Below are 20,863 nucleotides of genomic sequence, written 5' to 3'. Positions count from 1 at the left end.
AATAATAACAATAACAATAATGATGTAATAATGTAAACATTTTCATAAAAAATACCTGATTATGAAAAAAAAAATTGTGATGCATGGAATATTGTTGAGGCACACTAGTTACAACTATATTTGGGTTGCGCCGTGTTCAGGAGATTCAGGCGCATACAAGTCTATTCGATCATGTCTCCAGCACCCCCACAGCCGTAGCTGCAATCACTTGCATCACGGCTCTCATCCACATTCATTCATTTGCTCCCCCCGCTATCTCCTCCCCGATTACAGAATCCCGGAAGACTATTGTTGATGGCATATTGTTGAGGCACACTAGTTACAACTATATTTCAAACAGGCACTCCATGTCAAAAAGGTTGCTGACCCCTGCCCTAGACCCTCGCTGCTCTTTCTGAAACACAGTTGTTTATCTGCTGTACCTTTAGGATAACAAAAGACATGTTTGGCTGTAATCCAAATGCTCCTCTGTGGGGTCAGCAAAATGCTGTGACAGTCTACTCACTACAAACCATCGGTCATAGTCTATTTGCCATCCCATAGAGCCCCATTGTGAACCCGGAAATTTCGGAACCACCAACATTTTATGATGGATATGGATAGTACGGATCCCCAGCACTCAGAAACTGCCGGATGCTAAGTTGTAAATGTTGGGCAACTTTTTTTATTTGCATAATTAGCACACATTTGCATAATCGCCTAAATGGTCAAATCTCAGAAACTACTTGATCAATTTCAACAATGTTGGAGTTGTTTTGGGGGTTATTCGGGATACTGAATCCAGTTATGATACTTAAGAGAAGAAAAAAGTTTCAAAATTGCAATATTTACTGGAATTTACCAAATTTTGGTGCCATTTTTTATGAATTTTCTGTTTATAAATGTTTCAGAAGATGCAGAATTTATAGATAATTTTCATGGAATGTTCAATTGTAAACAGAATGATAATAATAATAATAACTTTAATTTGTAGAGCGCCTAATAGACCACTACACTTCCGCGTTACATTGAAATCGGGGAGGAGATTGCGGGGGGAGCAAATTAATGAATGTGGATGAGAGCAGTGATGTAAGTGGTTGCATTCCTAATCGATCAGAACTAAATCGGCAGAGAAAAAGCCCATTTTTTAGCACCTATTCCCCATGCACATGCGCAGATTGCCCACAGATTGTGACGCCACGCACACCCGCCCTGGACTGTTCCATCAGAGGGGCGAGCTTCGGTGGCCAGTGTCCTTTCAGCCGAACAGGATAATGAAACAATGATCCCACTAAATGGCCAGACGCGTCTTATGGCGACATCTACAATTACCTCATTGAGTCTCCAGGTAGACTAATGTTTATATTTAAGTGCAGTGGTCTGTAGCCACTCACACTACCACCGAAGCTCCCCCCTCTGATGGAACAGTCCAGGGCGGGTGTGCGTGGCGTCACAATCCGTGGGCAATCTGCGCATGTGCATGGGGAATAGGTGCTTAAAAATGGGCTTTTTCTCTGCCGATTTAGGAATGGGTCGCGCCGTGTTCAGGAGATTCAGGCGCATACAAATCTATTCGATCATCTCTCCAGCACCCTCACAGCCATAGCTGCAATCACTTGCATCACGGCTCTCATCCACATTCATTCATTTGCTCCCCCCGCTATCTCCTCCCCGATTACAGAATCCCGGAAGACTATTGTTGATGAGTTGTTATGAAGAGCTGGCTACAATCCAGGAACAAAGAGATACAATGGTAAACCACTATCCATATCTTCCTCATTCCTGGTTGTGTCTGTGTGAAATCTCTCCCCAAACAGTTTCAAATGTTCTCGAGGTCATGTCCTACAAAGTATCCTCTATACAGTCTGCCCCATTGTTCTGACCAGGATTATTACGTTCCTTTTGTCCTCCTTGCTGACATGGATGAGAAACCCATCTATAGGCCTAGTTATCAAATTCTTGGTTTTTCAATGGTTTTGCACCTTGTGGGTAAATAAAAACCCAGTTTTCATCTACAACTCCTGTTTCCTCATTGTCTCAATGCTTGGTCCCTAACAAGGAGAAATGGGCATTCTAAACACTCTGTGCAAGGCCTCTATTAGGCGGTAAATTGTTCTTTGTTTTCACAATGTGTGCCCTCTATCGTATCGAGATACATATTCCATGTGTATGGAATAACACTCACCTTTAACATTCACTTTAAACACTTTTTAACACTACACCATATTGTATCTATTTATTAGTAAAAGATTTGCACTACCTCTCTAATTCATCTTTGCATTTGTTTGCATTGTGTACTTGTACTAGTTTGTATATTTTGTATAGTGTTTGGTCTTTATTTTTTCTTTTACTGTCTGAAGCACAATCTCAGGGGGCTCATACAGAACCAAGCATTTCACTGTAATGTACATGTACCTTATATGTGACAAATAAGCTGGTCAGGAAGGCCAGTAACATGGTGGGAGTGGAGCTAGACTCTTCCTCTGTCAGAGAGGAAGAGCCTTGCTAAGCTCCACGCCATCATGGACAACCCCTCCCACACGCTATACACAGACTTGGCTGATAGAAGGAGCATGTTACTCCCTAGATGCAACACTGAACGGCACAGGAAGTCCTTAATTCCAACAACCATCAGAGTATACAACGCATCACTGTGCCTCACTGCCTCACCACAGAGTGACAGTACAAACTCTGGTAATCTTCCTGGACTTTTGACTTCTTATTTTTACATATACACTTAAACATTTTTATTAAAGAAATTCTACATTTATTACTGTACATTTTACTGTATATTTTTGGCTGTATATTTTAGAATGTATATATTTTAGTGCGGCTACGTGGTGCAGTGGGCAAGGCGCTCACCACGAATACTGGATACGCTGGGTTCGCCTGTTCGAGCCCAGCGCTCCACATTGCTTTCAGTTTAGCTGGTCGTCCGTACTAATACACATTGGCAGTATTAGGGGGTGGGAAACTGATGGGTGGGGATCGGGCATTGTGGACAGCGACTCCTACAGGTCGATTGGTGCGCCTGCGCTGTAGAATCACGAAGCGATGGGGGCGGTGCCCCTCCAAAGCGCAGACCCCTGACGCTGAAAGATCGCGCCGCGCAGGTGAAAAGATGCGACTGCTGTTACCTCAAGTATCGGAGGGGACTCGTGCTATGTATGACTTAGTCCACATTGCAGCCGGCTTGTGGGAGGCAAGAAACAGCGTTCGAGACAGGGGAGGGTTGAATTGGATGATACGAAATTGGGATGGGAGAAAAATAGAAAATGGGAGAAAAAGTGGATAAAAAAAAAGAATGTATATATTTTTGAATGTATATCCCGGACTGTATTTTTATTGTTATTTGTGATTTTTGACTACCTAAACTTTACGCAACATAGGGGAGGAGCAAACATAGCTTGCATAGCAGCCTTCTAAACTCTAATTTGAAAATGACCTTGAAGAAAAAGTTTTCTGCCAGTGAAGTTTTGTCACAGATATTTGACGGTGAAAGTGACATATGAGACCCTTAGTGCAGATGCTCCTGTTGTCTCTCAACCACAAGCAGACACGTTACTTTCCAAAAACGGAAAGTTATCATGGGCCCACTCCCCACTTGAACAACATAATATATATTATGTATGTATAATTGGGTGGGTGGGGGGAGTAGGGGTAATGTTTTATTTAAATGGTTATTTAGGTAATCAACAAAGTAACATGAAGCACCTGAACATACATCTGGGTAACACTTTTGATTATGATCATTTTCTGGAGGTTTAAACTGCTGGGGTCAAAATGTCCCCAAGGATAAAGAGTGTAAAGTCAATTTGAGGATAACAGGAGGGTTAACAAAACCATTTCAAATAATTTTAGCCCTGCTAGATAGAGGTAGCAAATAACTCTAAGGATGGCAATAATAATAATAAACGTTATTTGTACAAATTCCATACACGAAAGTGCTTCACAGCAGAAAATACACTAGAATACATCAAATGAGCATAAAATAGACAGAATAAATGCAATGCAGAAAATAAAAATACAAGATGATAGAAGTAGATGATCGTAGTGTTCTTGGGGGCATGTAGTTGACAAGAAAATTGCCAATATAGCTTTGTCTGGTTCCATTTAGGGCTTTGTACATAAGGAGGAGGACCTTCAAATCAATTCTAAATGTTACCGGAAGCCAGTGTAATAGCCTAGCTGAGAGTTGAATAAGCTGAAGTATTTTCTTCAGTCGGCTTGGAATAAAGGCATGGATCCGTTTTTCAGCATCATTTTGATTTATAAATGGTTGTACTTTAGCTTTTTTCTAAGGTGGAAGAATTATGTTTTTGTCACCTTGTTAATGTGGGACTTAAAGCTTACAGTAGACCTGAGTCTATGATAACCAAGACTTGTAAGCAAGGAGTAAGTTTCCCCATAATAATATTCAGCAGAATTTCTCTTGAAATTGAAATTTGGTAAATTCGAGTAAATATTGCAATTCCGAAACTCTTGAGTATAATAAATGGATTCAGCATCCCGAATAACCCCCAAAACCACTCCAACATTGTTGAAATTGATCAAGTAGTTTCCGAGATTTGTCCAGTTAGGTGATTATGCAAATGTGGCTAATTATGCAAATACAAAAAGTTGCCCAACATGTACAACTTAGCATCCGGCAGTTTCTAAGTGCTGGTGACCCATACTATCCATATCTATCATAAAAGTTTGGTGGTTCCAAAATTTCCGGGTTCATTGTGTTGGCAAATCGACTATCAGGGTGGGTACACACTGTTAAATAAATGAGGCTACCCACAGCTTCTCTGTACATTTTCACATCTGTCGGTTTCTGAGCATCCTCCTGATAGTCTAGTTTTTGATCACATGGTGTTTCCCTAGATCTACATTCTTACATGTCTAAACGTTCCAGGGTCTTTCCCACATAGTTACATCATTGAGAACATGGTAAGTCATCCACCTCTGTAGTTAAACATGGGATTAAACATAGGATCCATTTCAGTATTTAGACATGGACACCTCTGTACTTTAACATGGAATTAAACATAGGATCCATTTCAGTATTTAGACATGGACTCTTAATCAGGTATTTAAACCTGGATTCTACTCCTCCCGTATTTAAACCTAGAGTATCATCCTCCTGCATATAGGCAGTGTAGCCACCCTCCTTCAGTAGTTAAACATGGGGTACCCTCCTTCAGCATTTAAGCAATTTTCTACGAACCATACTTTGTATTTGTCATGGCCTTCAATACCCTCCTGGTTTGAATACACCCATTTCCCTCCCACTGTCTGTCTGCCCTCTGGTAACTTGGTTGAATACACCCATTTCCCTCCCACTGTCTGTCTGCCCTGCACGACCCTACTATGTACACTGGGCTGGTGTGTCTGTTTCTACACCCCTTACTCTGGAGTCCAGCTCTGGCTCCTCTCTCTGTGTCTCGCTCTCACATGTTGCCTTTGTGACAAACTTAACTAGCATGTGTTTCTGCACTCTCCCATTACCGGGATGATAAACTAGGAAAGCGGGGCTTCCCTTGGCCTTCCCCTTTGAAAAACCCTTTTACACCCCTGGACTCGGGCTTTCCCCTGTCCTGCGGGTACGCATAACACACTGATCCAAATTGGTGCATTCTGGCTAGATTACACTTCTTTCCTGTCAGCGCTGTATACGGGGGGTGGTGCCTGAGTGCTTATTAAAGCACCTGTTTCTGGTGTAAGCGGCTTCTTGCACCGCATAATGCCATAGGCTCTTAGGTAAGTTACTATCTACTAGCTTACACCTAGCCATTTCGAAAAGGGTGCGCCATTCCCTCTCTGCCACCCTGTTCTGGTGTGGGGGATATGGACGTGACGTCTTGTGTCTTATCTTGTACCTTCTCAACAGTGATTGGAACTCTATGTTTGTGAACTCGGTTTCGTTGTCGGACCTCAAGCATCCTACGTTACCATAAGGGGCTACGTCTGCCAGGCATTTCTCCGTGGCCTGGAGTGTGTCACTCTTTGCTTTGAGAAAGTAAACAAACACTGCCCCTGTGCACACATCTGTAAAAGACTGTACATATCTAAAGCCTCCTATGGACTCGTTGCTTACTGGGCCGGCTAGGTCCGTGTCAACTAATGCAAGTGGTACCCTTACTTTTTCTGTGGGATTTCTGTATCTCGGTTGAGTAAACGTCCCCGTTTTGCACACTGCAAAATTTTTGTCAGGTCTACGCTTTTCACCTTCAATGTGCATGCCTTCTGTCACTACTTGCAGTTTCAGTAAATCCTCGTAATTACAATGACCCATAATCTCGTGCCATGTCTGAATATCGTGACTGACCGTCACGCTACACATATCATTATTATCATTACACTTGTCGTTGTCGTTACACTCCGTTTGCAGATAATATATTCTCTGGTACATCTTTATGTCAAACCGTGTACCGTCAGGTTCTACAAGAAAATGTTTACCTTTATCGAAGAATACCTTGGCACCGCTTGCAGTAGCAGCTATTACAGAGAATAGTCCTTGTGGGAACGATGGTACGTAGAGAGCGTTCTTTAACGTCACCGTACGCCGGCGCCCCTTACTGTCCGTGAGGCATACCTGTGCGTCTCCTCTCTCTTGCGCCAATCCGTAGGTGCGTCTCCCGTCTGCCAGCTCCATGCTGTGCCTCGGGTGGAAAGTGTCGTCAAAGTTCTTGAACCGACTCCTGTCGTTGATGACATGTGACGACGCACCTGTGTCCACGATCAGTCCCCTTCTCTGGGCTCGCTGCAGCTGGGCCGGTCCGGCAATGCACGCCGTCCGCGCCCCGAAAGCGCAGTCTTCTTGTCCCGTTATTCTCCGGGCGTCGACTCGATCCGTCTCACGTCGACCGTCGCCGCCATCGTGTCCGCTGCCGTCATCCTGTCCACAGCCGTCTTCTTGTCCGTAGCCGCCATCTTGTCCGTAGCCGCCATTTTGTCCGTAGCCGCCATTTTGTCCGTGGCTTCCGTCTCGTCCATGGCCGTCATCTTGCCCCTGCGCGTATCGCTTGCTCTGGTTGTGTTTCTTCATGCACGCTCTGTCTGTGTGCCCTGTGGATTTGCAGAAGCTACACCAGACAGTCTTTGTGCAGTCGCTTCTCCGATGGCCTTTCTCTCCGCATCACCAACACGGCAGTTCCGTCGTGGTCCTGGTCCTCTCCCTTGGCGTCGCTCAGGCCTTTAGCACCCTCTCTCCCGCCTCCGCGGCGGCTGGGTGGGTATCTTCTGAGGCCTCGAAGTTCTTAGCCTTGAACTGTCCCAGCGTCATGTCCGTTGAACCGTGTGTTACCAGGAGTGTGAACGGTTTGTACAGCTCCGGTAGTCCTCTCATCATCATCGCCATCATTCGCCCATCGCTTGGTGCTTCTCCGGCACTCCTCAATGGCGTCGTGATCTGCTCCGCTCTGTTGACATATTCGGTCACAGTCTCGGTTTGCCCCTTCCTCAGGGCCGTTAGTGCTATGTAGAGGGCCACGACTCGGGGTCTTCCTCGCCCGATGTAATGCTCTCTCAACACCTCCAGGCTTTCTCTGCCTTGGTCTTTAGTGGCGCAGAATATCAGCCCCACGCTGGTGTCGTCGAGCAGCGGCGCTAACTCACAGTACGTGTCTGCTTTACGCTGGTCGTCCAGGGCTTGCTCTTCCGCCGTCAGTTCTCCCGTGGGGGCTGCCAGGATTGTCTCCTTCAGTCCCGCACCGTGCATGCAGCATAGCATGCGCTCTTCCCAGAGCTCGTAGTCCTCTGCTTTTCCATTGAATGAGGGCCATTTGCCCCTTCCCTTGTTTTCCATCCTCTTCGTTGCTGGTAGGCGTAGCTTTAGCTCTTGTTGGCCTAGCGTCTAGCCACGCGGTGCTCCCGGCGCTAACCTAGCCTATACTTTAGCTAAGCTTGCTACCGTTATTATTTCGCCCCCGCGTTATCTGGGCCCATAACCTGTTGACAGAATTCGGCTATAGGGCGACAATAATGTGGTCAAGAGGCATGGTTTCTATCTTGAGCCTTAACTGGCGTGGTTTATTTATTCACATGGCAGAGCAGCAGTTCTACAGGTCTCCTCTCACTGAGAGGCTGGGGGAAAGAGAAAGAATGGGAGGAGATATCTCTATTTATACTCACCACCTGGTGGTGTTCCTGAGTAGCTCCGCCTAGAGCGCCCTCTAGTGGAAACAGTTATATATGCAGTTAGACAGTTACTAGTGGAAATAGTTATATATGCAGTTAGACAGTTACTAACAATCCTACACAGAACCTCTGATCTCAACACAGTCGGCTCTGTTTATGTTAGCTACTGTAGTAGCAGATGCTCTGTTGTGATTTTTTATGCAAAATAAATATTCAACAGTCTCTTTTGAGACTCCGCCTCAGACTCTTATCATTTGGCACTAAAAGCTAAACATTGTCACCGGTATGGCTGTCTACATTATGTCATTAATTGTGTGCGAGAGGTCGATCAGTGACCACGTTAGCGTGAGCTAGGTTAGCCACTAGTTAACGCGAGCTAGATGGAAATACAAACAATGTAACGTTACTGGTGAAAAAGTGATTCACCTTGGAATACTCCTTTGCCAACTTGCTGTACTTTGCTTGCAGGTCTGCAGCTGGATTATGAATAGTCCCAACTTTAGCCAAGGTAACGTTAAGCTAAAACTAGCTTTTCAAATAGCTCTTCAGCTAATGCTAATAACAGAGCTCCCCGTCACACTGCTCTACTCGGGACGATGGCATTAAGAAAAGTTATAATTATTTTGTCTCGTCTTGTTTTAGTCAACAATATCAACATACATGAAGAGAAATTTCGTCCTGGTTTTTGTAAATGACATTTTTGTGTCCTCAGTTGTGGTCAACGATATTTAATTAACTATTTAGTCACGTTAGCGTCACCGTCACATGGTCTTCAATAACGTGATGTCACGTCTCGTTGTCGTCATGAAAAAACCTTTGTTGACGAACATCTTTCGTCGTCATTTTAGTTGACAGAATTAACACTGCATATATGCAGTATATGTACAGTCTATACAATGCAGATACAGTACAGTGTAGAAATGGTGAGGTATAGCTTAGCTTGTGGTGCCACCTTGTGGTGGTGAGGTGCATGAGATTGATGCCAATAAATATAAAGTGTGTTAGTGTCTAAAGTGGGTAAAGTGGGTGCTACAGTGTGTTGTAGATTTAAAGTGAGTGTGTGCATGTGGATGTGTGTGTTGTGGGTGTATTTGATGGTCTGTTATTGTTCATTGATCATTGAGCATCCTGATGGCCTGGGCCCAGGAGTTCAAAACTTTTAATCCCTATCTGATTGGATCAGATTTGGATTTTGGGTAGTTGAAAACCAAAAAACAGGATTAGGATCACTTTGATATCTGATCAGATCAGGAAATCAAATCCAAGCTTTAATCTGGATCAAATCTTCAAAACTGGTCGTTCAAAGCGACAACACAGGAAACAACTGGATTATCTTGATCCCACCAGAGGGGTGGATTTCCAGTGGATTACCAGAGCAAAATGTACTATACAATTTATTAAAAAAATATCTTTCAATATAAATAAGATGGCAAAGTTTGTTAACTGAAATAATACACCATTTGCCTTCATGGCAAATCAATAATTATTTTTTTCACATTTGTGGTGGCCTATGTTGTTTTCAACCAAATGTTGATGACATAAATGTTTATCACAACAAAGATTGACGCCTTTAGTTCATCCGGACCAAACTGGCTTCATAAGAGGCCGCTTGATCACTGATAACATAAGACGATTACTGCACGTACTAGATGCTGACAAGGACGACACCACGCCTAAGGCGATGCTGTCCCTGGATGCAATGAAAGCTTTTGACAGTTGGAATGGTCGTATCTATGGGCAGTATTAGAAAGGATGGGGTTAGGTAAAGGTTTCATTGATATGATTAAAGTATTATACAAAGACCCATCGGCCATGATTACAACAGGTATAATCACCTCCGGAATCTTTCCGGTATCACGCTCATCTAGACAGGGTTGCCCTCTTAGTCCCGGACTATTCGATCTATCATTAGAGCCTTTAGCACAATATATAAGACAATCCCAATCCATAGAACCAATCGTAATCAAGGGCACACAACATAAAATTAGTTTATATGCGGACGACGTAATACTGTTCATGCAAAACCCCAACACCACATTGCCTCATCTGCTCAAGTTGATTGAGAACTTTGGAGATTTACCGGGATTTAAGATAAATTGGCCGAAGTCGGCTTTCCTTCCACTTAACGCCCCTGCAAAAAGAAATATAACCCTCCCAGAAGAGATACCTATGGTAAAACACTTTAGATGTTTGGGAGTGGAAATATTCCCCACCATAAGACAAACCAAGCACAATTACATAAAAATCCAAAACAAAATCAAAGACGACCTTGACAGGTGGTCAAAACTTAAAAACCCAGTACAGGCACGGATATCAATAGTTAAGATGGATGTACTACCTAGAATCAACTTCTTCAGCTCAATGCTACCGTTACCCCCTCCAGAGGGTTACTGGAAAAAATTACACTCCTCCACATACAAATTTATTTGGAATAACAAACCACAACGTATAAAAAGATCCACCGCACAGAGAAACAAAGCAGATGGTGGTATGGCATTTCCAGATTTTTTCCACTATTTTAAGGTGTACACTTTAAGACCATTGACAACATGGTTTGATCCCCAAGCATTAGTGTCCTGGAGAAATTTAGAAGAAAATATAGTAGCTCCACATAGACTGAAGGACATAGCATACACTAAATTATCAATTAAGCAATGCGAACGGAAATGTGGCCCCATAATTACTCATGCGATCCGGATATGGCGTGAAACACAAAAAAAAATTTCTAACCCACATAAATGGCATAATCATACTCCCTTATTCAATAACAATGCACTCTTGATTGGAAAACTACCTATAAGATTCCCTATATGGGAAAAGCAAGGCATACACTCATTAGGTTATGTTTTCAACAAACAGGGTTTTTGTAGTTATGAAGAAATACGCAAAAAATGTAATCTCACCGAGTCCACATATTACTTTTACGCACAGTTATTGTTATGTTTGAAGGCTCATGGTGTTTCATTAAAGATACCAATTGTACACCACAGATACCACAAATTCTTCTATGAAAGAGAGACATCGAGAGGTTTTGTTTCAGATATTTATCATCAATTACTAACGTCCTCATATGAAACCCTCCACCTAGACTCAGTCTGGAGGAGGGATATACCAGACCTGGAAAAAGATTTTGATTGGCAAGAAGCCTGGGAAAATTTTCGATTTACATCAAGGAACCCGGACCATCAACAAATCAATCTTAACTATATTCACAGGACATACTTGACTCCTATAAGACTGAACAGAATGGGTCTTAAACAAGACTCCAAATGCTCCTTATGCACAAATGGGGACGAGGGAACATTTATGCACATGTACTGGGACTGCCCACCAGTTAAGATATTCTGGAAAGAGGTGACCCAGCAATTATCAAATCTCTTAACTCTGAATATACCTGTACACCCTTCTGTATTACTGCTGAATGATGTTTTTGAGTGTGCAGTACATCCACAGCTAAAGAGATTGTTTTATCGGGTATCACAGTGGCTAAAAAGCTGATAGCATCACGATGGTTCCAACCGGAAAAAATTTGCCGAAAGGTCTGGATTATTACATATCTCGATGTGATTTATCAAGAAATATCTACAGCAAGAATTTTGGGTCTCAATGAATCCAAAATGACAATGTGGTTAGAAGTGGTGGAGAGAATAAAAGCTAGCATATGATGGTAGTGTCTGGTTAGGAGCGAGGGATAATGGATGGATTATCCAATGGGGGGTCCGGGAGGGGGGGGTACGAGCTAGAGCATATGTGTGTAGGGTATTAGATAGCAGGTATTAGGGGTATATCCTGTATAAGACATTTAACTAAATGGTGATTTCATTGGATGTGCACTGTTAATAATGCTTGTATATCTTATCGTGTGTTGTCATGTTTGTTTATGTTTGTTTAAAAAAATAATAAAAAAAAAAAATACAAAAAAAAAAAAAAAAATGGCAATCACAAATGTAATTTAGACACTTTGGTCGCCAAACTTATATTCTTAATAAACCATCCCACATCAGCTCTATTTGTCTATGGAGAAGTTCCCCTTCTTTGCAGGGCTATAACTTTTTTAATTGTATTGCTAAATTGACATTACTATGGCCCATTCAACATCAAGTATCTATTGTTCAGGGTGTAGCAACGTTATACTTTTTCATTCACATATTCATACTAAAATACGGTCTAAAGTATAAGTATGTTTTTATCGTTTTCTGCAGCTTTCTCCAGAACGTGATTTATAGCCCTAAATGCATTATATTGATGATTGTATACAGTTTGATAGCAATCGGCGCAAGATAAAAAAATTCAAATGGACGTGCTTCTAGAAGTTACTACTTATCATCTGATGTTGACCGGATGGGGGGGGGGGGTCGTTTATAATTCCGTGGCCAACGTTAGATGATTCATCTAGTGTGGGTGATATGATCATTAGAGCAGTTTGTATCGAACACGTTAAAAAATAATGCTGAAACTAACCGTAGCTTCCTCGGGCCGTTGGGCGATGAGCCTGGAGCAGAAATATTCCTATTATGGGATGTAGAAATATGCGATCCATCTCCAGGTTGTATAATAGTATATACGTCCAAATCATGTTGTTTATCGAGTTATTGGTAACGGATTGCTATCTATTGTGTCTAGCTCGAGTCCTGGGACTATTAGCGAGTGATCGGACCGAATTGGAATGAGCACCAGCTTCCGCTTCCTGTTTCCGGTTTGAGCGATCCGCCGATCGGCCACCAGATGGCGCTCTTGAACCGTTGGAGAGTTGAGAGGGGATCAACAGTAGATCTCAAGTCTCCGGGGGAGAAATATGATTGCAATCACAGATTTTTTAAATATTGATATCAAAGACGTGGTACGCCGTCTTTGGCAAAATGAGCATGGCGATGAATGACGTGGTAAGGCGTTTTTGGCGACCATAGTGTAGAAACATTTTCTTCAACAAAAAAAAAGTCCATCATCTGTCATCAGCTTCAGCAAACTGAAACCTCACTTAGAATTCAGCTCCTCAAAGCATGCCTGGATGATCAGATGCCTTTGAATTAATGTGTTTTTGTTGTTACCCTAGTGGGAGTATTCTTTTTAATGACAATTTCGTTATGATTTTATGTCCTTTATGTATTTAACAATATAATTAGACATTATAGATGTCTGCAATGTGGTCTCTTGTCTTCCTTGTATTCTTTTTCATATCCACTAGATCAGGGGTGACCAACCAGTCAGAGACTAAGAGCCACAAAAATTACTGTGGTACCACAAAGAGCCACACCATATACCAGCGTTTCTCAACCTTTTTTTTCAGTCACGGCACCCTTCATGTGTTTATAGGTCTCACCCTCTGGCCTCTGAAGTTGCTAATGTCTTTTTTATTTGGGCCTCACAGGGTTAAAAGTACCCTGTGAGACCCACGGTTGCAAAATTACAAAATCACTTTTAGCCCTTTAAAAAAATAATGTTTATAGGGCGGTCAGGTGGCGTAGTGGAGATTGCGCTCGTCACCAACGCAGGAGATGCTGGGTTCGAGCCCAGCTCTCGGCGTTGCTACCAGCTTGGCTGGTCGTTCATACTAATACAATTGGCAGTATTATGGGGTGGGAAGCTGGTGGGTGGGAATCTGGCGTTGTGGACAGCGACGCCTACAGGTCAGGTCTCGGCGCTTGCTCAGCGGGGGCAGGACTTGGTGGAGATAGCGTGCCCTCCCACGTGTTACACTTCACCAATGAGAGTCCTCGCTGCCAAGTGAAAAGACGTCACTGGCAGTCGCCACACGTATCGGAGGAAGCGTGCGGTCGGCTTCGGGATGCCCTTGTACCGACTCGTAGGAGAACATGCATACAGCCAGGTAGGGGAGGGGGGAATTGGCACGGCGACTAAATTGGGACGGGGAGAAAAACTGAAAATTGGAGAAAGAGAAATACATTTTTTTTTTTTTTTTTTTTAAAGAATGTTTATTTAAAAAATGTTAAGCACATGTAGGCCTATAGTCAATTGGTCCTGTTGTTCAGTCTCACAATGCTATTTGATAGTAAATGTGTTTATATGTCCCACCCTCTGGCCTCTGAAGTTGCTAATGTCTTTTTAATTTGGCCTCACAGGGTTAACCTCTTAAGCCTGAGATATACAGTAAAAGTGTATATTTTCAGCATTACGTTTTTTTTACCAATTATTTTAATTATTATTAGTGAAATATAAGATTATAGAAATCTCAGGGCATTGAGTCGGAAACCGGCGCATATTGACAGGAGGAAGTGGCACAGCCTAAAGTGAGTGTAGTCTTTTGAAGGAAGAGACTCGGGGCTTTCGAATTTCAAAAAACTACCCTACCCAGCTCACACCAGCCCCTGTCAATCATCTGACTTCTGGATTTACTTTTTTATTTCTCTTATTTTTTGGGATTATCTCCCACAAACCTGAACGTTATTGCCGTAAAACAAAACGCAGTTAGTTTCTCTACCTTTCTGTGAACGTCTTGCAAAAAACGGTGTTGCAATACGATGAAAAATGGTGGAGAAATTTACATTATAAAAAAGATGGCAGAATTCAGTACTGTATCTACAAAACCTTCTGTTTATAATCTTCCCTTTATTCATTTGCTTAGAATTTTCAGGTCTGGTCAATTTTAGCATGGTGTTATTCACAGTCAAAGATAAAAAAAAATTAAATAGAATTGATATTCTCCTTTGGTTCATTACAATTTACTCAAGCCTAGTAACAGACACACTATTTCTGACACTGATCTAATGTCCCTAGATTCAGATCCCAAGAACATGCCAATGGACCATTTAATTTTTTTTAATGTTTATTCTATGTCCTTATGGAATCAGTGACATAAAAAAAAAGTAAAAAAAAAAATAAAAAAGTAAAAACAAATATATATAAATATATTATAATTTTTATTTTTATTTTAATTTTTTTTATGGTTGGAAGAGCCGCACATTGACGGGCTCGCGAGCCGCGGGTTGGCCACCCCTGCACTAGATGGAGATCAGTATGATTAAAGCACTGATATTCAGGATCTAGTCATCTTGAAAAGTCTGAATCTGGATCAGGGTGATCCTATCCTGGATTGCTTTGGAATACCGGGACAAAATCTGGCCTAGTTGTCTGATCCTGGATCACAAAAAAGGGGATTTAAAAATCTGATCGGATCAGATAGGGATTAAAAGTTTTGAACTCCTGGGCCCTGGGGATAGAAGCTCCTTCTGAGTCTCTGTGCTTGCCATGAGACTCCGGTATCGCTTGCCTGACCGCAGCAGTTCAAAGAGGCAGTTGTTTGGGTGGCTGGGGTCTTTGATTATTCTCTTAGCCTTACCCATGCAGCACTTGTTCTAAATGTCTTGGAGAGTGGGAAGCCCACCTCCAATGGACCTGTCTCAAACCCTGCCCTCTTTTCTTGATCATCCAATCACAGCTGTCGCTTACCTCAGACTTCCTCGTACAAACAAACTTTGTTTGTACGAGGAAGTCCGAGGTAAGCGACAGCTGTGATTGGAGGATCAAGAAAAGGGGCAGGGTTTGAGATAGGTCTTGTGCAGTGCTATTCCCAAACCAGGAGGTGATATTGCCAGTCAGGATGCTCTCTATTGTGCATGAGTAGAAGTTCTTGAGGATCTTCTGACTCACTTGGAACTTCCTTAGGCGCCTAAGGAAGTAGAGACATTGTCGTGCCTTCTTGATAAAACTGTCAATGTGTGTGGTCCATGTCAAGTCCTCGGATATGTGGACTCCGAGGTACTTAAAACTGTTCACTCTCTCAACCGGTGCCCCGTCGATGCTGAGGGGGCTGTAGTCCCTGACACCCGACCTCCTAAAGTCCACAATCATCTATTTTGTTTTGCTGGAGTTCAGGGAGAGGCTGTTCTCTTGACACCATTCCACTAGAACCTTTACCTCTTCCAGGTAGGCCCTCTCGTTGTTTGCAGAGATCAGGCCCACCACTACTGTGTCGTCAGCAAATTTGACTAGACACAACCCATGTTGCATAACATGTCCCCTTTAATGAAATTTGTTAAATTCAAGTGTCATTTGATTTCTCTGTGAAGCTACAATATCTAAATCTTCAACCACAACAACCACCCCACCTAATTTGATTACATCTCCCACACAAGTTGACCTCAATAGCTCCTATCCGACACCTGCGTAACGTGACATTAGGTGGCTCTGCCAGCATTATGTCTCGTGATGCGAGAGACCTCACCACACTGCTAACCGCAGGACAGACCAGCTGGCAGGCTTCCAACACCAGGAATAGCCATGGAAAAACGCATGTGAGGAACCACACAGGCTGGCAAGCCACTTACAGAGGCAGTTTGAGTGGATTATCCCTTTACTGTCCACCTGTGGTGTGGTAATGAGGGACTACAGTTGGGATTGGAATGTCGATGGTATTTCAAAGTCAAGTCCAAGTTTATTTGTCACATACACAGTACAATGGCAGTGAAATGCTTCTTTTGCAAACCCACTCCCAGATTGTGTTGCATCAAAGAATAACTCCTTAATAAACTCCGTAAACGATAGTTAGTAAAGGGACGTAAAAAGGGAAACAACCTTGCAAAGTAAAGATCCCTTAGGATAAACATTTTAACTGGATCCATCACCGCCTGGTATGGAAACTTCTCTGCCCTCGACCGCAAAGTGCTACAGAGGGTCGTGCGAACAGCCCAGAACATCTGTGATTGTGAGTTCCCCTCTATCCAGGATATAGACAATGGACAGTGTGTCAGCAAAGCCTGCAGGATTATTAAGGACCCCAGCCACCCCAACCACAAAGTGTTTCAGCGTTTTCTGATAAAACTCAATCCAAGATCCGGTTTGTGGGTACAGATCCACATAGTCCACAAACGGCAGGACTGAAAAAATGTATACATGGCTTCTGTCCAGTTGATTTAACTAAAGAGTTAAAGGGCCTAGGTCATGAATGCCAGCCCCCTCCCTCTATCTTTTTCCTTTCTATGTCCTCAATTGATTTTAGTTTTCTCTAGAATGTTTGAGTAGTTCATGACCTCTGAGCGTTCACGTTTCTCCGTCTCCCTTTTTCTCTCTCTCTAGGTCGGTCCGGCGGGCTCTCAGTTCGGCCTGCTTGCCTGCCTGTTTGTGGAGCTGTTCCAGAGTTGGCAGATCCTGGAGACGCCGTGGAAGGCCTTCCGCAAGCTGGTGGGCATCCTGCTCTACCTCTTCATGTGCGGCCTGCTCCCGTGGATCGACAACATCGCCCACATCTTCGGCTTCCTCAGCGGCCTGCTGCTCTCTTTCGCCTTCCTCCCCTACATCACCTTCGGTACCTTCGACAAGTACCGCAAACGCATCCTCATCTGGCTCTCCCTGCTGGTCTACATAGGACTTTTCTCCTCGCTTATCGTCTGGTTCTACATATATCCCATCAACTGGCACTGGTTGGAGCGCCTCACTTGTCTGCCCTTCACCAGCACGTTCTGTGAGAAGTATGACCTATAGACATAGACCATGAAACCAAAAAAAAACACAAGACACTGGAAGGATTTTAAGGAAAAAGGAACTTCGGAATGAGTGCATGTTATGATATATCAGGGTGACCAAACGTCCTCTTTTGCCCGGACATGTCCTCTTTTCACGCCCTGTCCGGGCTGTCCGGGGGGGGTTTATAAATTCATGAAAATGTCCGGGTTTCACGGACCGTTTGCATGTACTTAAATTGACTGGCGCATTGCACAGAATACTACGGTACTCTGCATGTGTGATGTAATCCCTGAGAAGCTTTGTGGGTGGCTCTACAACTACGCTCACACACAAACAGGAAGGGGACATAGCGGAGCGCAGCTCACATTCACAATGCCAAAGCGCAAATGTACTTTTACAGATGAACTGCAGAAGAAATTCCAAATGTACCGACCCGTCGGAACAAATGGGAGGCGGAGTGCACCGTGTGCAAAGCTTGCACATACACGTGTGTGTCCAATAAAGGTGCAGGCGATCTTAAAGTGCACATGGACATGTGCAAGTTGAGAGTTTGTCTGCAAAGTTGACAGACTTCTTTGTTAAACCCGGGAAAACAGAGGATGCTGTAAAGTAAATGCAGCGGAGGGTGCGTTTGCATCTCATACTGTGAAACATCACAATATGGATTGCACAAGTGCCTTGCTAAAAAAGGCATTTCCAGACTCTGACACTGCCAAAAAGTTCAGTAGTGCGCGCACTAAATCCGAAGCCTATGTGTTATAGTGCCCCACTCGATTGATGTCGCACATGAAGCACTCAAATCAAATCCAGTACTGTGGTGTTACAGACAGGAGTAACCACGGATCAGTGAAAATATTCCCAATCATAATACAGTACTTTGACTGGAAGAGGGGTGGCATGCAAACAAAATTAACCGAGGTTAAATACACCAAATGAGACAGCAGAAACCATTGCACAATATCTCATTGAAACATGGCAAAAAATAAAACGATTTGTCTGAAAAAAATTCATTGCATTTACTGGCGACAATTGCAACACAAACCTTGGAGGAATCCGACGTGATGAAGGGGGAAAGAATGTGCACATTTGAAGAGATTGCTGCAGAACAACACTGATGGGTGTGGGTTGCCCAGCACACATATTGAATAATTGTGTTCATCATGGGGCAGACACAATAGATGTTGACCTTGAGAATATCATGTTCAAAATCTACCACCAGTACATCCACATTTACACTGTGTGCACTGAGAGCCTGAAGGAGTACTGGGATTTAGTTGACATTGAATACAGAAGGATGCTTTCTCACAGCAAGACAAGGTGGCTGTCATTGTTCCCAGGCATTGAGAGGATGATACAGATGTTGACAAGATACAAAGAGATATTTGTTAACTGGATTTTCTATTTTCTATTATTTCATATATTTTGTTATTTATTTTTCTCTAATAAGACTTGAAAAGAGAGCTATTATTTTGTTACAGGTTGATTTTTAAGTTATTATTGTGCCATTGAGATTTGTCAGATAATTCTAGGCATAATCAAGCATGTTGATTGTTGAGTAACTTTGGTTTGGTGTGTCTTTGGTTAGAGAGATATTGTTGTGTTATATACAGTAAAATAATATAAATAATAATTGTATATCCATACAGAGGAGGCATACTTTAAATATATTAAAACAATAACGCATATTTGAGTAAACACGGACAAAAAGGCAAGCTAATTGAACATGCTGCCCCCCAGCCTCGAGATACTTAATGATACTGTATTATATTATATATCATTAAGTATCTCAAGGCTGGGGGGGGGCAGCATGTCCTCTTTTTTGGAAATCAAAATATGGTCACCCTATGATATATTGACTGAAGGAACTCGAAGGCAAAAGCCTCAACATAAGACCTTGCTGCTTCTAGTCTAAAATGCCTCTGATTGTCTTAGAAACTCGGATCAAAATATCTGTTTTTTTACGTTTGTGTTGTATGAACATCCAGCAGGGGACATGAAGGGTTAAGTGGATCATAAAGATCGATGCCATGGAAGCGAATATATGACCATGCCCTCCATAATCTGACGATTTCATCTACAACAGATGCCTCCTGTTTGATACATTTTTATTTGTTTTTCTACACCACTAGATGGCGGGCCGGAGCTTGCTAGAGGCTTTCGTTAGTGAAATGATTGATCTGGTTGTAGAGAGGATATGATATTTTAATATGAACTACATATATGCTATATTAACACATTTCCATTTGTTGGCAATGGTCTTTGGGTCATAGTTTTATGAAAATGTATTAATTAAATTAAAAAATAATCAAAACGCGTTACAACGTCAAGTGACTTGATTTCTCCCAATGACATTCCTCTAGCTCAGGAACGAGGAAGTGAATATCGCCTCCGGTGTCTTGACAACAGTGGACTTTGCTCTGCATCGGTAAGGTCTGACTCTTAATTCATATACATTAATATTGAAATGCATTTTTACTTATAACTTTACAGCATTATTCAAATGTGATAGGAAGTTTTGAGTCATCAGCAGTTTATATGCAGTCCATTTTGCCTTCAGATTACACATGGCAAATGGTGTAGCCAGCTTACATAGACTAACGTTACGTTAGCTATAGTAACTTTCTCAGATAGCAATCTAACATTAACGTTAGTGGAAATCAAACAACTCAACCCAATACTAATAATAGTTGTTTCACATTCTTGTTGGGTGTTACACTATGAATTACCTCTTGGTATAGCGGCCTGTGTTGTTGCCCGCGGCGTTCGAAGTTTGAGGTGACGTTGTCACAACCGTTACATATGTACAAAATATACTGTCTCATAAATATACTCTTCCAATATATAAATATACATATAAATATATTGTTTTAGATGCTGTTGTCACTATGAATAAAAAATGGGGGACCCTGATGTAAACAAGACAAACGTCTTTCTCTGGTCTGCATCCCCTTAACAATTGTTTGATATTGGATGGTCCCTGTGCTGTTGTTTTTCTTGTACAGAAATACTGTGTAATCTCTGTAACATCTGAAATGGTACTTTGCCTCTGCAGCAACCAGATCCACCCCACTTTTATGGAGGAGCAGGTGCTCATCTTTGCGGGCCTCTGCTGCATCACACAGCCTACCAGCTGTCAGTGTTTCACATGTTGTAAGACTCTCCTTGACCTTCTTCCGACTGTGACTTTCTGTGAAATATTTCTCACGTCTGCATATTACACATTGGACTCCCCAAACTGCAGTCCTCCTTTGCTGCGGCTGGATGGGTTTGACCCTCCTGCTATGCAGCTGGACTGTGGAAGTCTGTTGTGAGGGACTGGTTGGTTTTCAAGCCTGGGTGA

At 42.6% G+C, this 20,863-nt stretch overlaps 1 protein-coding gene across 1 annotated transcript in view; it reads left to right on the top strand.

Annotated features, from left to right (window-relative positions):
- LOC311231773 (inactive rhomboid protein 2-like) overlaps positions 1–17,541 on the top strand; it is a gene marked incomplete at both ends in the record, with an annotated part of 188,154 nt that extends 170,613 nt beyond the window's left edge. The window contains one exon of the mRNA XM_084318401.1: positions 17,137–17,541. Within this exon, the coding sequence (XP_084174527.1) occupies positions 17,137–17,541 (405 nt within the window). The remainder of the gene's footprint in view (positions 1–17,136) is intronic.
- Between the last annotated feature and the right edge of the window lie 3,322 nt (positions 17,542–20,863).

Source organism: Notolepis coatsorum (genome assembly GCF_963971535.1).
Source record: "Notolepis coatsorum genome assembly, chromosome: 7".
Lineage (NCBI taxonomy): Eukaryota > Metazoa > Chordata > Actinopteri > Aulopiformes > Paralepididae > Notolepis > Notolepis coatsorum.
The sequence above is the reverse complement of the archived record's forward strand: the minus strand, read 5'-3'. Positions and strand labels throughout refer to the sequence as shown.